Source organism: Phalangium opilio, unplaced genomic scaffold (assembly GCF_054372755.1).
Source record: "Phalangium opilio isolate 3A_F unplaced genomic scaffold, DU_Popi_V2 ptg000042l_1, whole genome shotgun sequence".
Lineage (NCBI taxonomy): Eukaryota > Metazoa > Arthropoda > Arachnida > Opiliones > Phalangiidae > Phalangium > Phalangium opilio.
Genome location: NW_028324166.1, coordinates 4,375,072 through 4,395,006, shown reverse-complemented (window position 1 = coordinate 4,395,006; position 19,935 = coordinate 4,375,072). Strand labels below are relative to the sequence as shown.

The 19,935-nt window shown below is 39.3% G+C and overlaps 3 protein-coding genes across 4 annotated transcripts in view; 2 read left to right on the top strand and 1 right to left on the bottom strand.

Annotated features, from left to right (window-relative positions):
• LOC149678528 (multidrug resistance-associated protein 1-like) overlaps positions 1-19,935 on the top strand; it is a 50,202-nt gene that overhangs the window by 24,427 nt on the left and 5,840 nt on the right. Inside the window, exons 31-36 of the mRNA XM_089836460.1 lie at positions 63-433; positions 14,863-15,030; positions 16,383-16,567; positions 18,069-18,174; positions 18,531-19,055; positions 19,565-19,764. Of these exons, the coding sequence (XP_089692586.1) occupies positions 63-433; positions 14,863-15,030; positions 16,383-16,567; positions 18,069-18,174; positions 18,531-19,055; positions 19,565-19,764 (1,555 nt within the window). The remainder of the gene's footprint in view (positions 1-62; positions 434-14,862; positions 15,031-16,382; positions 16,568-18,068; positions 18,175-18,530; positions 19,056-19,564; positions 19,765-19,935) is intronic.
• LOC149678531 (uncharacterized) lies at positions 1,587-3,573 on the top strand. The gene is made up of 5 exons (XM_089836456.1): positions 1,587-2,488; positions 2,579-2,803; positions 2,861-2,969; positions 3,042-3,345; positions 3,408-3,573. Exons 1-5 carry the CDS (start codon positions 2,273-2,275, stop codon positions 3,571-3,573), a joined length of 1,020 nt encoding a protein of 339 aa, XP_089692582.1. The 5' UTR covers positions 1,587-2,272.
• Positions 3,652-7,841, bottom strand: LOC149678530 (uncharacterized). 2 transcript variants are annotated; one of them, XM_089836458.1, is made up of 9 exons: positions 6,987-7,841; positions 6,754-6,922; positions 6,083-6,683; positions 5,670-6,019; positions 5,510-5,595; positions 4,422-5,404; positions 4,290-4,358; positions 3,999-4,218; positions 3,652-3,868 (listed from the first exon to the last, which is right to left on the bottom strand). In XM_089836458.1, exons 4-6 carry the CDS (start codon positions 5,968-5,970, stop codon positions 5,159-5,161), a joined length of 633 nt encoding a protein of 210 aa, XP_089692584.1. In that variant the 5' UTR covers positions 5,971-6,019; positions 6,083-6,683; positions 6,754-6,922; positions 6,987-7,841; the 3' UTR covers positions 3,652-3,868; positions 3,999-4,218; positions 4,290-4,358; positions 4,422-5,158. The 2 variants fall into 2 exon arrangements, with proteins under 2 accessions (XP_089692584.1, XP_089692583.1); XM_089836457.1 differs by having other exon boundaries at positions 6,083-6,922.

The window sequence follows — 19,935 nt, the reverse complement described above, 5'->3', positions numbered from 1 at the left end:
TAGATTGTTTTCAGATATTTTTCAACTAGCCTCTCACAATTGGTCAATGTTGAAAATTTCAGCAATTGAGATTCTGAAGGGAACTTTTCGTTGGAACCTGGAAGACGAAGGAGCGGCCTCTCTTCAGGACATTAATTTGAAATTGTCCCGAGGTTCGTTGGTGGCTGTGGTAGGTCCGGTGGGTTGTGGCAAATCTTCCCTCCTATCCGCTCTGGTGTCCGAGATGCAGAAGGTCGAGGGGGAGGTGAGAGTGGCTGGAAGAGTGGGATACGTCACTCAACAACCTTGGATTCAGAACGCCTCACTCAGAGAGAATATTCTCTTCGTCGACGACATGGACCGGGAAAGATACAACAATGTCATACGCGCGTGCGCACTACAGCCAGATTTAAACCAACTACCCGCTGATGACGAAACGGAGATCGGAGAAAGAGTACGTATCATTGAAACTAATAAGATTTTGAAGTAGGGGAGCGGGATTGTAAGCGTGAAACCCTTATTGTCGACGGGTGGCAAGGATTTTTAAGAAAGTATTATACCTTCCATTTAAACTAAGGCAAGACCATAATCCTCTCTCCTGCTTTAAATATATCGAACAAACGTAAAACAAAAGTTACAATTCTTAACCTTACTAGTACAATTAAATGCAATTCTTCAACTTACTATTATAATCTCCATCCTTTTAAAATACACGATCGAAAAATATCACCTCACCACAATTCTCTCCCATTCACTCTCCCTTCAATGACGAACGAAAATTTTTATATTGCCAAAGACGGTTCTCTTTCACGCAGGGTTTAAACAAGTTGGGAAAACCAAAATATTACCTCTCCGAGTCAAGAGGTCTACTACTACAAAGTTATTTACCTAGACATAAAATTATTTCTCTATTTGAAGTTAAAATTTATGAATTATTGAAGCTGTATTCCAAGCATTGCGAATATACAGTAAAGCAGACGACATTTTACATCCAATAAATATAAATCTTGGACACACGGAAATCAGTCAATGGGGAAAAGAACAGGAAATGAAGTATATAATTTTTCGAGAGATATAACCTTCATGTGTTTGTAAAGGTGGAATTGTCTACGCTTTAGCAGTTTACCCTATATTCTCATAGCTACATTCACAACTGGTTTGCAGTATAAATACTACTGTCTCGTTTCACCTCAACGATATTCTTAGTTTGCAAACATGAGCGTTAACGTTAAAAATCACCAATACTTACTTGTGGTAAGACGCATTGAAAGTCAATGCTCACCATCACAACAATGAAAACTTCGAAGCTATAACCCGATAACGATTAGACCTTTTACTGACCTAATTGCAACCATGATGCTTTCTTCTATTATAAAATCTAAACCTGATTATTTAAGCGTGTAATTAACTTTCGGCTCACTCTGAACCGTTAAAGGATCGTTATCACCCTATTTTGGCTCGGACTTAGCCGACGAAATCCCCAAATTTTACTTTCTGTACTCTGGCGCACTTTCTGAGTAGTGGCAGAATTGAGAAACATTTTCGTTTCCCACACCCGTCTAGAAATTTTTCCCTTCCAAGAAAGAGTTTCGCGGTAGGATTTTGAGTTTTCGGATGGAAGGAATAGAGGTTTTTTTTTTGCCCTAAGGTATTTCAGTTTAAGTTGGGATAGCAGTCGCAACAGGGGGCCCACGAGTCTATGGGTAGGTCTATTAATGCTGGTTTGTTATTCTGTCGTTCTTATCTATGGGCAAGGTCTAGTGAAACAAATTTTCTTGAAACTACAGAACCAAAAAAAAAAACTCTTTGTACTTCGGAAAGGGGTATACCACGCCTTACAGATGTTCATCATTTATTGAAGGTAAATAGGTAATGGGGTGAAAGCGTTCGACCCACACTTTCTTCAGAGCACCGGCTTGACAAATTCTAAACACTCGTCCCCTCCCCTGTGATGCTTTGAATTTTCCACGAAGAAGCAATAGAGACGTTAAGCAACCTTGAATAGTTTAACCTCAACAGTGGACATAATTTAGACGTTCACAAAGGTAGTTAGGAATGGTTAGAGGTTTGCTTAACCTTTCTATACAATAATTCTTGGGATTTCCCTTCCCATGGATTCCGAGTCTGCAGATCAAACTAGAGCGGTACTCTTTACTAGACCTACGTACCTACCTATTCTGTTATTTGCGACCCATATTTACTTTTGATTATTATCAAGATTTTACGTTTTTTAAAACCTCACAACGAAGCTTCGAAAATTTGTTGAAGGCCTAGTAGTTCAATATTCTACAAAATGCAAAGCATTACAAATACAGAGCCGTGTAAGTGTCGCAATGCTTGTACCCGACCACTAAATTATGGTAGCGAAAAAATTACGCGAGGAGGATGTTCTTGCCGCGCAAATAACTTGAAATGTACGCGGGAATGCAAATGTGCTCCAGGCAAAATCTCGTGTTCAAATAGGGATAAAAACAAAGAAGAATTTGAAAAGGACGAAGAAAGGGGAAATGTAAGTTAAAATCTTGGCTGTTAATTGCCCACGTTAGAGCAAAATAGGGGTAAAAACTAAGGAAAATATTTATTTGCAAATGTTTTGTAGGTAATATCCAGCGATGAAAGTTCTGAAGAGGATTTATTTGCAAATAAGGCTAAATCAACGCGAAAAAAAATTTATTTGGTGGAAAAAAAGAGAACCAATAACAAAACGCCCCCTTCTTGCAACATTCCTGGTAAAAGTTCCTTTACAGATAGGTTGAACGCGGATGAAATAAATACTAACAACGAAGTTTGCGATGCTTTACAGCAACACAATGATGAAATAAATGTAAGTCTAATCGCTTTCATTTTCCCTATTACATTTAACATTTCTTCTAAAATATAGAAAGCTGCTTCAGAGGCAACCCGTGAACAGTTGGAAGAGTATTTTCGGGTCACAGCGAGACAAATACCAGAGGCTCTGTCAATTTTACATTTTGTGCCAATGTCGAATGGTAATCACGATTGTCGGCGAAGTTGATTACTAACCAATCAAAAGTTCTTATAAAAATCATATTACTAAATAGATGTGCAACAATCGAATGGTGAAAGAAGCCTGATCGTTCTAGCAGCGGGAGGCGATCCACCAGAACCTTTGTTTTATGCGCCAGGATCTCTCAAAGGAGACAAAAAAGATAAATGTATCTGTGGAAATTGTCGGCCTATGCCAACAGAAGACGAAAATGTCTGTTGCAGACAACGTGTTTGTAATTCTGAAAGAGCTATGTTCTTTTTAATGTGTTTATACCGTCCACTTTTATACGTGAGCATGCGATTTCGAAATGAAGCGGCCATTCGACGAGGTCTAGGCCCAGAAAATAATAATTTCAGGTAGGTTATATACTTTACAATTGAACATAAAGATAAGTTCAAAAGACATATTGATTGTTTAGGTATCAGGCATATCGAAATTACACGCTAATGGAATTTGGACGATTAGGCGCCGGAAATCGCATTGTGATCCCAGCTTGCTGCGTGCTACGAATTCGGGCAGCATATCCATCTCCAGATGGTCAATATGTGCCATTTAGAAGGGGGGTAGTTCCGATGAACTATTGAACTTTTCTGTTTGTAATATCAAATGAGTGTTTTATTTGTAAAATCAAATGAGTGCTTTCGTTAGTTAAATAAAATAAGTTTTTCTGGTTTGAATATCAAATGAGTATTTTTATTAAAACAATTTAGTGTGCAACGACCTCAGTTCCACATAAACCTGGCTAGGTATATGAAATTAAAATCTTGACATGTGCTTAGCTAGTAACTCCTCGTTAGGTGGCTTCTCCATCATACTTATATTGCTAGAAATGTGACGGGGATCATTTTCTCCCATGAAAGAAGGGTCTGATACATTTCCCTTTAATAATAGAAAATGTTCAAGAATGAGCTCCTGAAGGAATTGCAACGACCAGGGTGAAAGGTTTATAAAAATAAAACCTTTCCACCTAAGACATTTGCGAACTGTTACCGGTTTTAAACTATCTTACCACGTAATTTTCCTTTTCTACAAAGATGCTTTCAATCAAAGAGTCTATGTAATTGTATTGTTTAGGCTCAAAAACCTTCCCAACGTTATAGCTTTTTGATTTCTTGCTATAGAAGTACCTATACCTAAGCTGTCCATCTTTCGTACGGGCCTGTTTTCGATCGGCGTGTTGGTTATGGTCTATAGCGGCTAACGTTACTCTAGCTTTATAGCTGTCCCAACTAAATTAAAATATCAAAACCTTAGTACAAAAAATCCGTTTTCTGAATGAAATTTGAAGGTTCTTTTTCACCTATAAAAATTCCGTTTAGAGACATACGCAAGCATAAGATTGTGAAAAACTTCAACGAATCCCGTGTGTCTGTTACAAACGAATTTAAAATTAACCGAGTCACTCAAATACTATCACCACTAACGATAATACCTGAAATTTACGTAGTATTCTAAATTTTTTTTGGAAATTTTTGTTCAGCACAATGTCTTCTAGAGCTTTATACGCCTTCGAATTAACTTCTAGCATGAATTTATTTATTAACATGAATATATATGTGTATCATTAGCCTTTCTATCATGTTATATAGGGATGGGAGGGACCTATCTATTACATACGCGTTTAACGTCATCGCGGTAGCCAATCAAAATCGAGACACCTGGAAGTTCGAACAGCAGACGACCAGTTTAACAAAATTGTATGAATGATACAATTTCACCAAACTGCGTCAACTGAATATTAAAAATTATCGCCGATACGTGAATAAATATCTCAACACGATGTCCGAAAGTGATAGTGATCTTTTAAAGGAAATTATAAAAAGTGCCTGCAATGTTTTTCCTAATCTGAAACTGAAAACTGTTGGTAAAGTGCTAAGCCTTGGCCATTATGAAAATTAATGTAACCATGGATCTTTTATAAATCCATGATGCAACGGTTGAAAGTAAACTACTAACATTTTAAATCGTGAGAATTGATGATGCTGGTTTTTCCCTGCTGTTGGAGTTAAATTAATGCGGTAGTAATTAAGCCTTCCGCGTGACAAGAGCTTTAGCTTTAAAAACAAACCGGCAGAAATCCTCTGACGTCACTCAAACTAAGCCCCTCCCATCCCTGAATATGTAGTTTAACTAGTCAATGCAGATATATATTCATGTTAATAAATAAATTCATGCTTCTAGCCATTTTTTATCTCGCTCTTCTGCATTTGGTAACAGTATTTCATGTGCGCATGAGTACCCGGCGCCAAAGTCCGTAAGCCATTCATGATAATCAGTGACGTGGTTTAATACACTTTGAAATGAAGCCTGCAATTTATCCACGTCACCTTCGCAATTTCTAGCACAGAACCAAAAATGGTTTCTAATATCAGGCGCCCACTTCACTAGTTCCTCAGTGGCCTTCAACTTTCCAGCCTTTAAAACATAAAAAACGCATTCACTTATCATCATAAGTTACAATAAAGCAATTCTTATTGGTTCAATTTCTCAAAATTTTTAATAAATAGGGGTGACACATACATCGGCAATTTTGGCTCTAATATTCTTTCCAGCATGCCATGTATCTAAGGAATGCGTGGCATTTTTGAATATCCTATCTGGCTTTTCTGAAACACCGCATGATCAAATGGAATTATTCTTTAGTTATTCTCCTCTTGGCGTTTGTGATTTCTTTACTTACTCATTTCAACCTTAATTTTACAATGGGCGTCCGTGACAACTTCAGAAATAACAATAATGTTATCTTTGGCTAATTCCATTATTTCTTTGGCAGCCCTTTGAAAACCTATGAACTCCATATTTGGACTTTTCCCATCGGCTTCTCTTACGTCTACTGTAGATATTGCTAAAATTTTGTTTGTTTCACAATCAGCGAACGTGTAAGTGCAATATGTTGCAGAAAATCCGGGAGAATCATTCCTTCCGTCCCCAGCAATTAACAATTCTTTCCCAGCTAACTTTATAAAAAGCTCGTTTTGCATATTTTGCCAATATTGTAGTATCGCTGGTTGAATGAAGTGCCTCTGATACCTATCCGATTTAAAGGTTAATTATTGTACTTATATTATAAATGCGTTCTCAATTGATTAATACCGATAAAATGTGTCATCTATATCTATATAAATCAAAGTCCTGACTGACTGACTGACTGACTGACAGACTGACTGATAATCAACGCCCAGCCCAAACCGCTAGCCCTAGAAGGCTGAAATTTTGCAGGAACGTTACTCATAAGTAGTAGGCGCGTACTAAGAAAGATTTTTCCAATCCGCCGCCATCTTAAAAAATGGCGCCCAGAAATGTAAAAAATATTCTCTATGCAATTAAGTACGCGCGTTTCAACCGATTTCACAAATATTTAGTACACTGGTTTGCTTTAACCTTAAGACGGGCTGAATGGTCTTTCGGGTTCGATTTTTCGCCATCTTTTAAAATGGCGCCCAGAAATGTAAGAAAAAATTCTCTATGCAATAAAGTCCGCGCGTTTCAACCGATTTCACAAATATTTAGTACAATGGTTTCCTTTAACCTATAGACGGGCTGAATGGTATTTTGGGTTCGATTTGTTGCCATCTTTTTAAATGGCGGGCAAAAACTTAAAAACCCTTCTTATGGAATAATGCCCGCGTGAAAAGTAATAAAAAATATCCCGACGGGCTGACGGACTGTGCCGAGTGCCTTCGCTCCTAGGGTGCTACAAAAATATTAGTCATCAGTAAAATCTACACATTATTTATATCATTTTAGATGGAAGTTCTTATTACACGCGAGCGACGCCGCGGGTAACGGCTAGTCAGATATAAGATGAATTTTGGCAAATCGCGCCCATTTCTCAATTTTTGCAAACTCGTTGCCTGCTAATAAAACAGCACTCGCTAGTTTGATATTTCCAGAATAAATGCCTCGAAAGTTATCCTGACTTTCCCAAACTCCCTATTATAATTTAAGTCTTTCATTATCATCTAATACCGATAAAAATTGTCAAATTCAAGCGTACATTTTTGTGATTCGGTCCTGATGCTACAGCAGGACAATTATAATAAAATATTAGCGCAGATCCTCGGAAAACAGAAGTGTATCGCAATGGCAAACCGCAATAGCATTTCAATCCGAAAGCCTGTTTTACCAATTGCTCAATCCAATCTTATCCAAAAAAACCAAAACCATTTCGGCATTTACAGCAACTTTTGGACAAATATTGGGGTTTCTAGGAAACTGAAATGAATAGGTATAGATATTGTGCGGACAAGCGTTGCCAGTCATTCGTGAGTGCAATTTAACCGCTTTCTACAACAGACTGAATTGAACTTCCGAACTCGACATGCTCTAACAAAATCCTGGCAACCCTGAAGCGCGGTTAATGGTAAGAAACGAGGCGGAAATTTCTCTTGCCTCTTTAGCGCGCACTATATATATCGACCATTTTAAAAATAGTTTCAATTCACTCAAACGTAAATTTGCTGCTAGAACGTCAAATTGTCTTCTACACATAAAACTAAGAAAAAAACCCGAACTTACAACGCAAACATTCAATCAATGAACCGCAATAATATTCCGTGAACCGCGTGAAGTTATAAACTTTGGTCCCCGCGGGAAGGTAGGAGGAAGTACCAGACTTAGTAGGAATGGTAGAAATTATGGTTAGAATCCCCCCAGACGAGTCCATTCTCAATTCTCTAGAAAAGCGGCCGTTAATATCAATGCGGGTGCACACTGAAGATTTTTGTCTCTTTCGAGAAAAAAACGCTCTTAAAACACGAAAATATTTGTCTGTGTACACCCGGCTTCAGAGTGGGCCACATAGATGCAACCGCCATCTATTTCAGAAAAGTGAACTACGAAACGGAATTTTAAAAGTAGGGGGTGTGATAATGTTCCTTTAATGTCCCTTCATTTGAGACACGAAAATCAAAACCCAAAGTTTACTTCACCTCTGGTCTCAATTATTTACTCTTTGGATCACTAAACTACTTGATTTACCAGACTCAGTGCAGGCCTTAGATTTCTTTGTGAAATAACTAAACCAAGGATTATTCTATATACAGATATAGTATAGCTTAAGTAATATATAAACAGCCATTTCAAGTAATAATATTAAAAAAATATCCTTGGAATATCAAAATGAAACAGAGCTTTAAAGCTACAAAAGTACTAATACGAAAAATATTTCCACATATTCACTTTATATAATGGAAAAAGTGAATATTAAGGTTCTGTAGGATTTCTTTACACATCAAAACGAAAATAACTGCTAACGCAGCGCACTAGTGTAACATCGGACGGACACACACAGACAAAAACATAGGCTGCTTTTGAACTCTTTCCGTATTAATTTTGATTTGAGAAACAAGATTATCTTAAATAATAAAATAAATATAATTCATATAAAATATTTTCTTCGTTAGTTATTCGCCTTATTGAACGTTACATCGTTTTAAAAAAGAACAATTAAACGTTCTTGAGAGACTTGACTAATATTGACGTTTGAATTGATGAATACGACTGTTTTTTCGCCTTACTCAAATAGGTAGTATATACGGGTTTCGAATCGCAGCTATGGATAAGAACAGCGCAATTGCGTGAACCTTTGGTGGAAGCCCCACCTTAAGGAGGCCAGACGTTTCTCGTAACCCTGGCCGATTGCCGCGTATGTCTTAACCTCAAGGATGATGATGGAGTAGGAGCCAGGTGTACAGACTGGTGTCCATGTGGGATGGACAAAGATCAGATGATGGTGGTGTGACTGGTGTCCCTGTGGGATGGACAAAAACCAGAAGATGGTGGTGTGACTGGTGTCCATGTGACTGGTGTCCATGTGAGATGGACAAAAACCAGAAGGTGGTGGTGTGACTGGTGTCCATGTGAGATGGACAAAAACCAGAAGATGGTGGTGTGACTGGTGTCCATGTGAGATAGACAAAGACCATAATTGGTGGTGTGTGGAAGCCAGTGTGTACAGACTGGTGTCCAAGTGGGATGGACAAATGGCCTGAGGATAGTGGTGGTAGATAGGCAATAGATAATAGCCATTGTAAGTGGAATACAATTTTCCAAATTTCCTGGAACTGTAAATGCGTTCCGGAATTTGGGAAAACATTTGCTCCGATTTGAAAACTGCGAACGCGGTCCCCTTTGGTGTAAGTCAACAACAACAGACTGACACACAGACACACAGACAGACAGACACGTCGAAATTAGAACCTCTCCGTGACATACGTCACTCGGAGAGGTAAAAAACCCGGGTTATTAAGCTAGGTTCCCACTCGACCGAAAATGACGACCGAAAACATTAGCGCTGCGGCAAAAAATTGAGTTTTACGCAGGCCTTCGACGGCAAGATTTTAGTTCGGTTCACACTTACGACCGAATTCCGACAGAAAAGGGCGGTCGACCGGAAGTCACGTGGCACGAGTTGGAATTGGGACTCGGAGCCATAAGAACTTAAGCCTTGGCCTTTGATTTTCCCTTGACGGTATCTTAATTATGGAGCTTACTTCTACCAAATTAAAGGGGAACTCTGCTCGGTTGGCGCCCCTTTAGTGAAACTTTCCTGTGTAGCTCCAAACGCCGAGAAAATGTGCTGCCGCCTAGGCGAAAAAGCTTGCAACTCAGTTTATTTCTAACGAATTTTCTACTCCCCCCTTTCCCCCATCCGTTACCGCACCAACGACGAAGTCATGCTTCCTTTAGGTTCGCCAAACCCCCCCCCTCCCCCATGGATGATGCCCGTGCCACGTGACCGTTGATTGTAGGGATAGCTTAAGAATGTTAAACGGGGGAACGAAAAACGCCAGACTGGGTTTTCTTTTTGCCCCTATATAGAGTAGTGGCACTCCATGTTAATTTCTCATAGAGCGTAACGTAGCCAAAGGCAGGGAGGTGCCTTTACTCTATAGACTTACTGCCATGATTATCCTGGGGACTGCGGTACCAAGAAGGGGTTCGGAGTTTTAAGAGGGCAAAGGTTTAAACTGAAACCCCCTAACATTGCAATACTATTAAGTTTTTTCTCTGTAAGAAGGAGGTACCTCCCCCCCCTTTTTTTTCAAATAAGGGCAGGGTAGCTTCGACCACCTGAATAGTTTGACAACCAATCACCTATAGTTGATTCCTTTATTCCCTTTTCCCAATGCCATACACACGCCTTTCAATCCATTTTCTCACCCTCTATGTGCTAAAGGCTAGTAGCTTTGAATAGAAAGGTCTTTTATAAAGATTCACTATTTTTTTCGATTCGATATTTTTAATTTAAAATGAAACTATGGAGACAAATATCTATACTCCTGTTTATCCGCACTTGAGAAACCGTACTTGCCATTATATATTGGCTAATGCTCCTCAACTTCTACAATACTGTCAAGTGAGGTTGAACAAGAGTATATAATGAGCATTTTTATTTATTTCTTGGAAAAACTGAAAAAGTACATTGGTTTGAACGTTCTTCAAACGAAAGGGACGTGATCCTTCTTTATATCCTGTGAACACCTACGTGAAATGATTTGGTTATCCCGATCTAATAGGGAGCTAACAACTGGCTAGGGGGAAGAGATAGTCTGACGTCACGCAGCCCCTCTTTGGTTGTCATTTTTGCGCGTAGAATACTGTTTCCAACCGTTAGGGGGGATGAAACTCCAGCAAGAGATAGAAGGGTGTGACGTTTCAGGGTCAGAACTGTTAGCTCCCTATTCCTTATATCGTGTGATAATTGCGAAGTGTTTCGAACATACTTCTTTCTGAAATGAAATGACTCGTTAATCGCTTTACAATTACCTTTGCCATGTGTAATTGGCGAGTTGTTCTGGGTACAAGTGGCGATTAAATAATGTTATAATCACTGCAGTAACCATAATAGTGAGTAGCCCCTCGACGAGACTGAATTTTATCTCCATTTCTTCGGTGACCACATTCCAATGCACCTAAACATTTCTTTTATCTCCTTTTAAAATAATGAACGAATGAACTTGTATTCAAGGTAGAAATGTCAGAACCGGCCGATATTATGGGTGTGTTTGGGAAGCACTAGCCACCCGGAATTTCACTTTAAAGCAGAGTTGATACTAAGAAAAGGGTAGGAAAACCTCAATTACCCTCCCGAAATTAACACCATCCGCCAAGACTGAGAAATGGTATACATTCATGGATCTGGAGGGAATTCTTAGAACCCAAACAAAAATAAAACCACATTTCTGGTTTACAGACCCCCTTTACCTACAAACTATAGATAATTTCGGAATATAAATACTGAGTAACCAACCCACAAGGGAGAGGCGGCCATTGGGGTATTCTCCCTCGCGCCAAGAAGAGACGCCAGAATGAGCCCGAGTTCACTGCTCGCGGGAGGCTAGCCAACTCGCACTGAATCTAGCGGGGTTTCTTGACGCCAAGGAGGATACCGCAATGGTACCGTATTTAATTTCCGAAATGGTCTATACGGAAGATGCCATAGCATTCTCGTAGCAAGGAGGATTTATAAGAGAGGAGGTTCAGAGTCAGACAAAATGCACGTAGTCCGCAGTTCATAAAATTACACTGTGGCGTTCCCCAGTTACCATGATTACCACTACCCCCTCACGGCAAGAGAGCGTACGTTCTCACCCATGCGTTCAAGCCCCCTTCTTCTAGCCTCATCAGCTTGTTTATAATTTTGAATATTCCTCGTTTGCAAGAACGATCACGTGACGTGCGCCTTTACCAACGGCTTACGCGCCGATGCATGTTTTTTATTTCCACATTTTCAAAACGAGTCTTCTCTCTTATTCATCCTCCTTGCTTTTAGCGAGCCGGCACAAAAATTTTCCAACACCATCACACCCTTACCCCACTCAAAGTAACGAAGCAAGTACCAGTCCATACTACCCCTTAATGCCAATAAGGATGAATACATACATCTCCTTTGCTAATTACTACCTGGTATTATCTATCATTCGATGTTGCTAACAAAGACCAAAATTATTTTGCAATGTGCTAAGGTTGTACAATACCTAACAATGGTCTAAGGCTGTGCAGTGCATGACGCATAAGTTTTTTCTCCTTTCCTAAATCGTAGAAAATGTCTTTAGCCTACCTATTCTCTCCCAAACCTGTCGCGATTTATAGATACAATAGTTTGAAGCGCTACACCCTTTCCCTCTTGAAGCTGGCAGTTTAACAGCTCTATGATTAGACACGGTTATACGAGAAAGAATCACAACATTGTATAGAAAACCCTGGTTGTAAAGGCTTGTCTATATACATGTACAGGTACACAAACTGGTTCTGATGTTGTAAGACTGAAATCAGGCCCGATATAGAGTAATGGCAGTACTACCTATGCAAACGGCATACCTCCTATCTCTTAGCTCAGTGTCATGCCCCTACTGGGCGCGTACAGTATCCTCTCTTACAAAAGCGCGCCCAGAGGGAGGGATACACTGTTTTCACCCCTCTCTACCACCATTAGTCTATACACTGTATCCTCAAAAAGTTTTTAGAAATACGAAGTTTGAAAAAATATTCTAACTATTGCGACTGTCCACTTAAAATATTGCGAGTGTCCACTTAAAATATTGCGAGTGTCCACTTAAAATATTGCGAGTGTCCACTTAAAAATTAAAATAACGCGAATGTCCACCTAAAAATTAAAATAACGCGAATGTCCACTTAAAAATTAAAATATCGCGAGCGTCCATTTAAAATATCGCGAGCGTCCATTTAAAATATCGCGAGCGTCCATTTAAAATATCGCGAGCGTCCATTTAAAATATCGCGAGCGTCCATTTAAAATATCGCGAGCGTCCATTTAAAATATCGCGAGCGTCCATTTAAAATATCGCGAGCGTCCATTTAAAATATCGCGAGCGTCCATTTAAAATATCGCGAGCGTCCATTTAAAATATCGCTAGCGTCCATTTAAAATATCGCGAGCGTTCATTTAAAATATCGCGAGCGTTCATTTAAAATATCGCGAGCGTTCATTTAAAATATCGCGAGCGTTCATTTAAAATATCGCGAGCGTTCATTTAAAATATCGCGAGCGTTCATTTAAAATATCGCGAGCGTTCATTTAAAATATCGCGAGCGTTCATTTAAAATATCGCGAGCGTCCATTTAAAATATCGCGAGCGTCCATTTAAAATATCGCGAGCGTCCATTTAAAATATCGCGAGCGTCCATTTAAAATATCGCGAGCGTCCATTTAAAATATCGCGAGCGTCCATTTAAAATATCGCGAGCGTCCATTTAAAATATCGCGAGCGTCCATTTAAAATATCGCTAGCGTCCATTTAAAATATCGCGAGCGTTCATTTAAAATATCGCGAGCGTTCATTTAAAATATCGCGAGCGTTCATTTAAAATATCGCGAGCGTTCATTTAAAATATCGCGAGCGTTCATTTAAAATATCGCGAGCGTTCATTTAAAATATCGCGAGCGTTCATTTAAAATATCGCGAGCGTTCATTTAAAATATCGCGAGCGTTCATTTAAAATATCGCGAGCGTTCATTTAAAAATATCGCGAGCGTCCACTTAAAATATCGCGAGCGTCCATTTAAATTTTGCCAAGCGTCCAGTAACCCAGTTCAATTTCATTTTGGTTCTCCCAGTGTTACTAAGCCAAGAGAAAGGCTAGCAGTTCAGTTTGAATTAGTACTTGACCATCTTGGCTGACGTAGAATGCCTCACAATCACAACATGGCACTGAAGATAAAGCTGAGAGAGGGAGCAACTTCTCCCATCCCAATAATTTCAAACATTATTCACACGTCCTGTTAAATTATCAGTAACGTTCTGGTGTATACGCACTATATAAAAGTCACAAAATGTTTAGTCACTAATCTTTTAGATTGGTCAAACTTAACATTAGATTTTTACCTCATTTTATTTTGATGTTCATTACCAAACACCACTAAAATAATTTTCCTGATAAAACAAAGCATGAATTAAAACCAGGCATGGATATAGTTTTGATGCTTTTATTAATAGTTACCTATCATCTTCATATAAAACAGTTCCGAACACAATTGACTTCATGCGATATGAAGAAAGCTCAATTCGTTTCTTACTAACCGTCTTTCTGAAATCTCGTCCCGAAGAAAGATACCTAACCGATCGCTAAACGCGCCCGGCCCCAAGCCCCCAACCAAACCAAGTCGAATGATTTCTCAATTCCGCGAATTTCCCCTCTCCTATGACTATATAACAGCATAGTACAAAAAAAGAAAAATTCCAAGAATAAAAGAAGTTCCCAGGTGCAAAAAAGAAAAACTGCTCCTCGCTGTCACGAAAGAAAGAGGAAAAGGGGTGCAAAATGGACTGCAAGGTTTTGCGCTCTAGGCGAGCTTCATTTATATTGATACGTGGAGTCCAGGTTGAGGGGCAAATAGAGTCTTTGTAACCCACGTGACGCGATTCATCCACTCGTAGGGTATGGTCCTTTTTTCAAATTTTAGGCCACCGCCCCCAACGCGAGCGCCATCTAGCGTTCTAGATCGGTAATAAACCTCGCCGACGCTACCTTTAAGATCAGAGATTCAAATCAAAGGTTTATAACATACAAACACGGCAATAGCGACTCGCGATCAAATCCGATTAGATAATTCAGACTCAATAGTTCATAACATGCAAATGTGGCAATGGCGACTGGCGAGTTAAAAAAAACCTCAAAGCGGCGATAAAAAAACTGCCCTATTATGACGTCAACAGAAGCTTCATCCCGAACGAATTTTGATTGGTTATGAAAATAATTTTACGTCGTCCTCTGCGTCAAAAATTGAACACCAATTCTGTCCGACCGATAGCGGTTTCGGAGGTACTTACGCAGTGTTTCCGTCGAGTATTCGGTCAAGTGGGAACTAAGCTTTAGTAACGTGTTCGTTTACTAATTTTACATGATAGGGTATCAACTTGAGTGGTGGTCAGAAGCAAAGGGTCAACGTGGCTAGAGCAATTTACCGCGATGACGATGTTTTTCTCTTTGATGACCCGTTGGGGGCGGTTGACTCACACGTGGCCAAACATCTTTTCAACGAAGTCATCGGACCAAAGGGATTTCTTCGAGAGAAAGTAAATAACACTGCTCTTATATTTATTATGAAAGTGCTTAGCATCCATTAATGAATGGTCGACGTGTCGTTTCGTTTAAATCCCGGTAGTAGTTGAATATGTAAGCCATGAATGTAATGCAATCAGTGTCTTTACTGTGAAATAACTTTCATCATAAGTGAATCATATTACAGCTCCCTATAAGTACTGGACGTAGGTTATGCTTTTGTAAACAGCGTTTTCTTCCAAGACATCCAAGCCCGCCATCTATAGCTCAGTTTTACAAGTATAGTTTTCCCATTAACCCGGATCTTGAGTTAGGTTAACCTACGGAAGTTCCGGTTGATGATAATGGCTGTCAGACCGCCGTCAGTGTCGTGATTAGTGTGAAGCTTATTATCGCGTTATAATTTTGATTTAGAATGGCTTATGTAAGGATCAATGTAACTATTTGCAATGGTTGCATGCCCACATTAAAGAGACATCTGAACACGATCTATGTGATATTAAAAGCACTTAACCGTAAAAAACTAAAAAAACGTTTTGTAAAACTGAAAAATATTGACCAGCATCTTTTGCAAACGGAAAACGTTAAAGCATTGAAAAAATTTGTCACACTTAAAAAGGGAAAACAAATTTCTATGTCGACGCACATAACCTTTAATTAGTAATAAATCGGTCCAACTATCCCCTCTAGCCTTTAAATCGATCGGTGGAAGCTTAGCTCAGTGCTGTACTGTACTAGGGATACATTAGAAATATTCTAGCATGATGAAGTCTATTTTGATCATTTGAATTCATATTAATTTCCTTTTCAACACAAGCGTTTAAAAAATACCTATAGACCGCCAATTATTTTTTTAAATCGGAAAAATAAAGTGGACTTCTACTATCATATTCACAACCCAACACTTTTATGGAACAACTTGTTTCCTTCTCTCTCAAACCTTTCCTCATTGGCTATCAGCCTACCACTTACTTCCGTTTGCTTCGCCCGCTTATTAAAAATTACTTTCGCGCCAAAATCATTCCTCTGATTTAGTTCACAAATTCGCCGCTGCGTTTCGCATATACCCTTTTCTCTTCAGTGCTAGGAGACAATGCTGATGCACGGCGATGTTATAACGTCCAGTACTTCTAGGGAGCTGTAATATGATCCACTTCTGCTTTCATCTGACATCTCGTGTATTCATATTTATCTATGGCGCATAGATTTTGATTTAAATCCTTGCAACTTCAACAATAGTGACTTTTGACTATTGATGATGTAAGTGACTAGCTAACGCAAATAAGCCATGAGTGTTTTCTCTTTCGAAAGCTTCTGTTTGGTAGTTCCATGCTTGCTTGACAAATAGCAATTTAATCTCTTACAGACGAGAGTTTTGGTGACGCACAACTTGAGCTTCATCCGAGAAGTGGATGAGATCTTCTTCATGAACAACGGACGAATCATCGAGAGGGGAACATATGACGAAATCATGAGTCGTCAGGGAATGGCCAGAGATTATTTCGGGCAGCACATGAATGATATGAGTAACGAGAATAAAGAAGAACCCTCGTAAGTAAATTTGGAGCAATATCCACACTTTCTACTGCGAGTACATAGTAGAAAAGTGACAAAGCTGTAGGTCAAGGAAATTAACCATGTACTGTACAAAATAACCGAGCGAATTTCTTTGTGAATAACCGCCATGTGCACAGTATACCTTGGTTTATTGTGACAATGATGGGCAACCTTCAGTACTGAAAGTCTCCCAGTGTACCTGGCCCACCCTTCTACTTTTGGTAGGCGATTGTAAGTTCTGCCGCGTAGCCCCATTGTATTTGTATGAGAACTAGCTTTTATTTTTAAGGCAAAGGGGTGTCCTTTATGATGCTCCTGGCTCATTCGACCGAAACCCATTGGACCGAAACTCATTCGACAGAATCCCATTCGACCGAAATGTAGCCGAATTTGGCGGTAAATAATTGCAATAATTTGGTCTAAAAAGCCTCTATAGTTATCTTCTTATAAAATTTTTAAAGCCAATTAAGGTCTTTTATCTAATTCGTTTAGTATATAATTACTAATTAATCATAATTAAAACGAAACAAGTCTTAATATACTTCGTTCCCTCTTGCCTTGAAACCTAACCAAACCTAAACCTAAACCTAAACCTAAACCTAAACCTAAACCTAACATAACCTAACCTGAACCTAACCTGACCTGACCTGACCAGACCTAACCTAACCTAACCTTACCCAAACTAACCTAACCTAAAAGGCCAAAATAAAATACCCCAGCTATAACATCCAATTTGTAACTCAACCTAACAATGCTATATTTCTCGTTGTGAAATACTTAATGCTGCTGAATTATAAATTAGCCTTCTAAATTCAGCACCTGCAAGGAAATTAATTTCGATTATTATCGATTATTCAGAATTATACTTATAATTCGATTTTAGTAAACTCACCTTCCTGATGGAGATTCGAACGAAGATTTTCAGCGTGACGATCCGACGCTTTACCACTAGACCACGGTGGGACGCAGACCACTTCGAAATCAAATAAACTATATATACTAGCTTGGAACTTTCGGTTGAAGGGAATTCGTTCCAATGGAATTCGATTGAATGGGAAAATATTCCCTTTTAATAGAAAACCGCCATTGGGCTAGATTTTAAAATACTGGCTAGAAATTTTCGGAAGAATGGGATTCGTTCCAATGGTATTCGGTTGAATGGGTAGACTCCCTTTAGGATTACGTGGTGTACGACCCTACCTAAATGCTGGGGATGCTGGGAGGACTTCGTTGCTGTAGGGGGGGTAAAGAGACAATCTTATCGGTATGGGGTTGCCTTCTCTCCTTCAAAATGGCAGCGCCCACAGAAATACCTCTCGTAAATACTGTATAGGAGAGTAATTTTTTCTATATTCACCTTTAATTACACCTCAAACGGTGATCGGTTCGTGGGGTCTGAAAAGTTGCCCGTTTACTGCTCCTCTTAATAAGATTAAGAATCTATGGTAGAACACACTTTGCTAATTTTGGAATTTTGATAATGAAATTTTTGTAGTACCTTAAATATCAAAGTTGAGAGATGTCATCTTGCATCCCAAGGAAACGTTTCACATGAAGATGAAGGACAACTCATGACTAAAGAGACGCTCAAAGAAGGAAACGTATGTACTCGTTAAAGGGTCTGCAAAGAAGGCATCGGCGGGTGGGTAAAAATTATTTGAAATACGTCACAGACATCACGTGATGCCAAGATACAAAGGCTCCTCATAGAGTAGAACTGGACATCTAGTCCTTGTTTTTCGCGAGATTGCAGCGCCAATTCCATGAAGTGGTAGTTATTGAAATAAAACGAACTAAGTTTCTTTGAACCACGCCCCTCCTTGGTCACGTGCCTCTGACGTATTTCAAATAATTTTTACCCACCCGCCGATGCCTTCTTTACAGTCCCTTTAATATACCTTTTCTTATACCCTCTACACATATTTTAACTCGTGATAATGTTATTACGCATTTGCAGATATCCGTATCACAATACAAACAATATTTTAAAGCCTACGGGATAACATGGTGTGCGATCTTCACAGTAAAAGTCATTTGTGCTACAGTCCTGAATTTCGCGTCGTTGTACTGGCTGTCTTTGTGGTGCGCGGACTCCAAAGAAGATTTTAAAGCAAACCCACATTTAAAGCCAACCCGTATAGCGGTCTTAATCGTTCTTGGTGTAGGCCAAGCCATTTTCGCATTTGTCGCTGTATTTTTGAACGTCTTTCGCAGTCTACAGGCGGCAAACAGTCTACATGGGAAAATGCTCGACCGGGTATCTCGTTCTCCCATGTCCTTTTTCGACACGACCCCCGTTGGAAGGATACTCAATCGTTTCTCCCAAGATATCGACGCCCTCGACCAACAATTACCTCCATTTTTAACGCTAACTATTGGTGGAATGATGTTTTTAGTTGTTTTCCCGTTAGGTATTGCAGTATATTTACCATTATTCATAATTCCCTGCATTGTTGTTTTCATTGGATACCTTTTACTTCAGGTAGGTAATTATTCAGTACCACTCTCAATTGTCGTGGTTAAACACGAAATTCGTATCGAGTAAAGCGTAGCCGCTTTTGATCCCTAATAATTCGGGTGTTGATTGCATTTCAGAGCCTGAAGCTCTTTATATGAGGCCATAAGTCTATTATGTAAGGTCCTCATAAGTATGAGTCCACAATTAGGTCCTATACTCCCGGCATTGTACTCGTATTAACATTTTGACCTTACATAATAGACTTATGATGAGACTTTATCAGGGCAAGATTAGTATCGAAATTTCTTAAGTTAACACACAAATGATATGATTTTTTAAAAGTTTTTTACTAATTAAGCGACGGGAAAAAGGCCTTGGCGCCACGACTGTCCTAACAAATCATTGAAATATTGAATATCTTAAACTGTTTTGGCATATAATGCAGAAAGCAAGAAAATCTCTTTTCCAATTCTGGTGGCAATTACTTCATAATATCGCATTTAAACTGAAGATTTTTCCTATATCTTTTGCAGCGTTTCTTGATGTCGAGCAATCGTCAATTCAAGCGGATAACCAGCTTGAGAAATTCCTTCTTGTTTTCGCACGTGGGAGGATCAGTGGCTGGCAGCACCGTCATCAGGGCGTGTGACGCCGGAAAGAATTTCGAAGTACGCATCCTGAAACTGATCGACGAATGCACTGCCGCAAACTACATGATGAACTTGGCGCAAAGGTATCTCATTCGCTGAATATCATAATTGCGTCATTAAGGCCTGGTTTCGATTTGGAGCGACAACTTTGTCAGCATCGACACTACATTTTTACCATTGGGTTGAAAGGAGCTGTGTATGCAAAGCAAAGAGGGCATTCCAAGTCATTACTCATTTTTCCAAGCCAATAGAAT

Excerpts from the sequence above, each read along its gene's own strand:
- LOC149678531 (XM_089836456.1), top strand. The coding sequence starts at position 2,273 with ATGCAAAGCATTACAAATACAGAGCCGTGTAAGTGTCGCAATGCTTGT. Across the intron at positions 2,489-2,578 it reads AGGACGAAGAAAGGGGAAAT|GTAATATCCAGCGATGAAAG; the intron begins GTAAGTTAAAAT and ends AATGTTTTGTAG. Across the intron at positions 2,970-3,041 it reads TTTTGTGCCAATGTCGAATG|ATGTGCAACAATCGAATGGT; the intron begins GTAATCACGATT and ends ATTACTAAATAG.
- LOC149678530 (XM_089836457.1), bottom strand. The coding sequence starts at position 5,970 with ATGCAAAACGAGCTTTTTATAAAGTTAGCTGGGAAAGAATTGTTAATT. Across the intron at positions 5,596-5,669 it reads TAAAATTAAGGTTGAAATGA|AAAAGCCAGATAGGATATTC; the intron begins GTAAGTAAAGAA and ends GCGGTGTTTCAG. Across the intron at positions 5,405-5,509 it reads TTAGAGCCAAAATTGCCGAT|GCTGGAAAGTTGAAGGCCAC; the intron begins GTATGTGTCACC and ends TATGTTTTAAAG.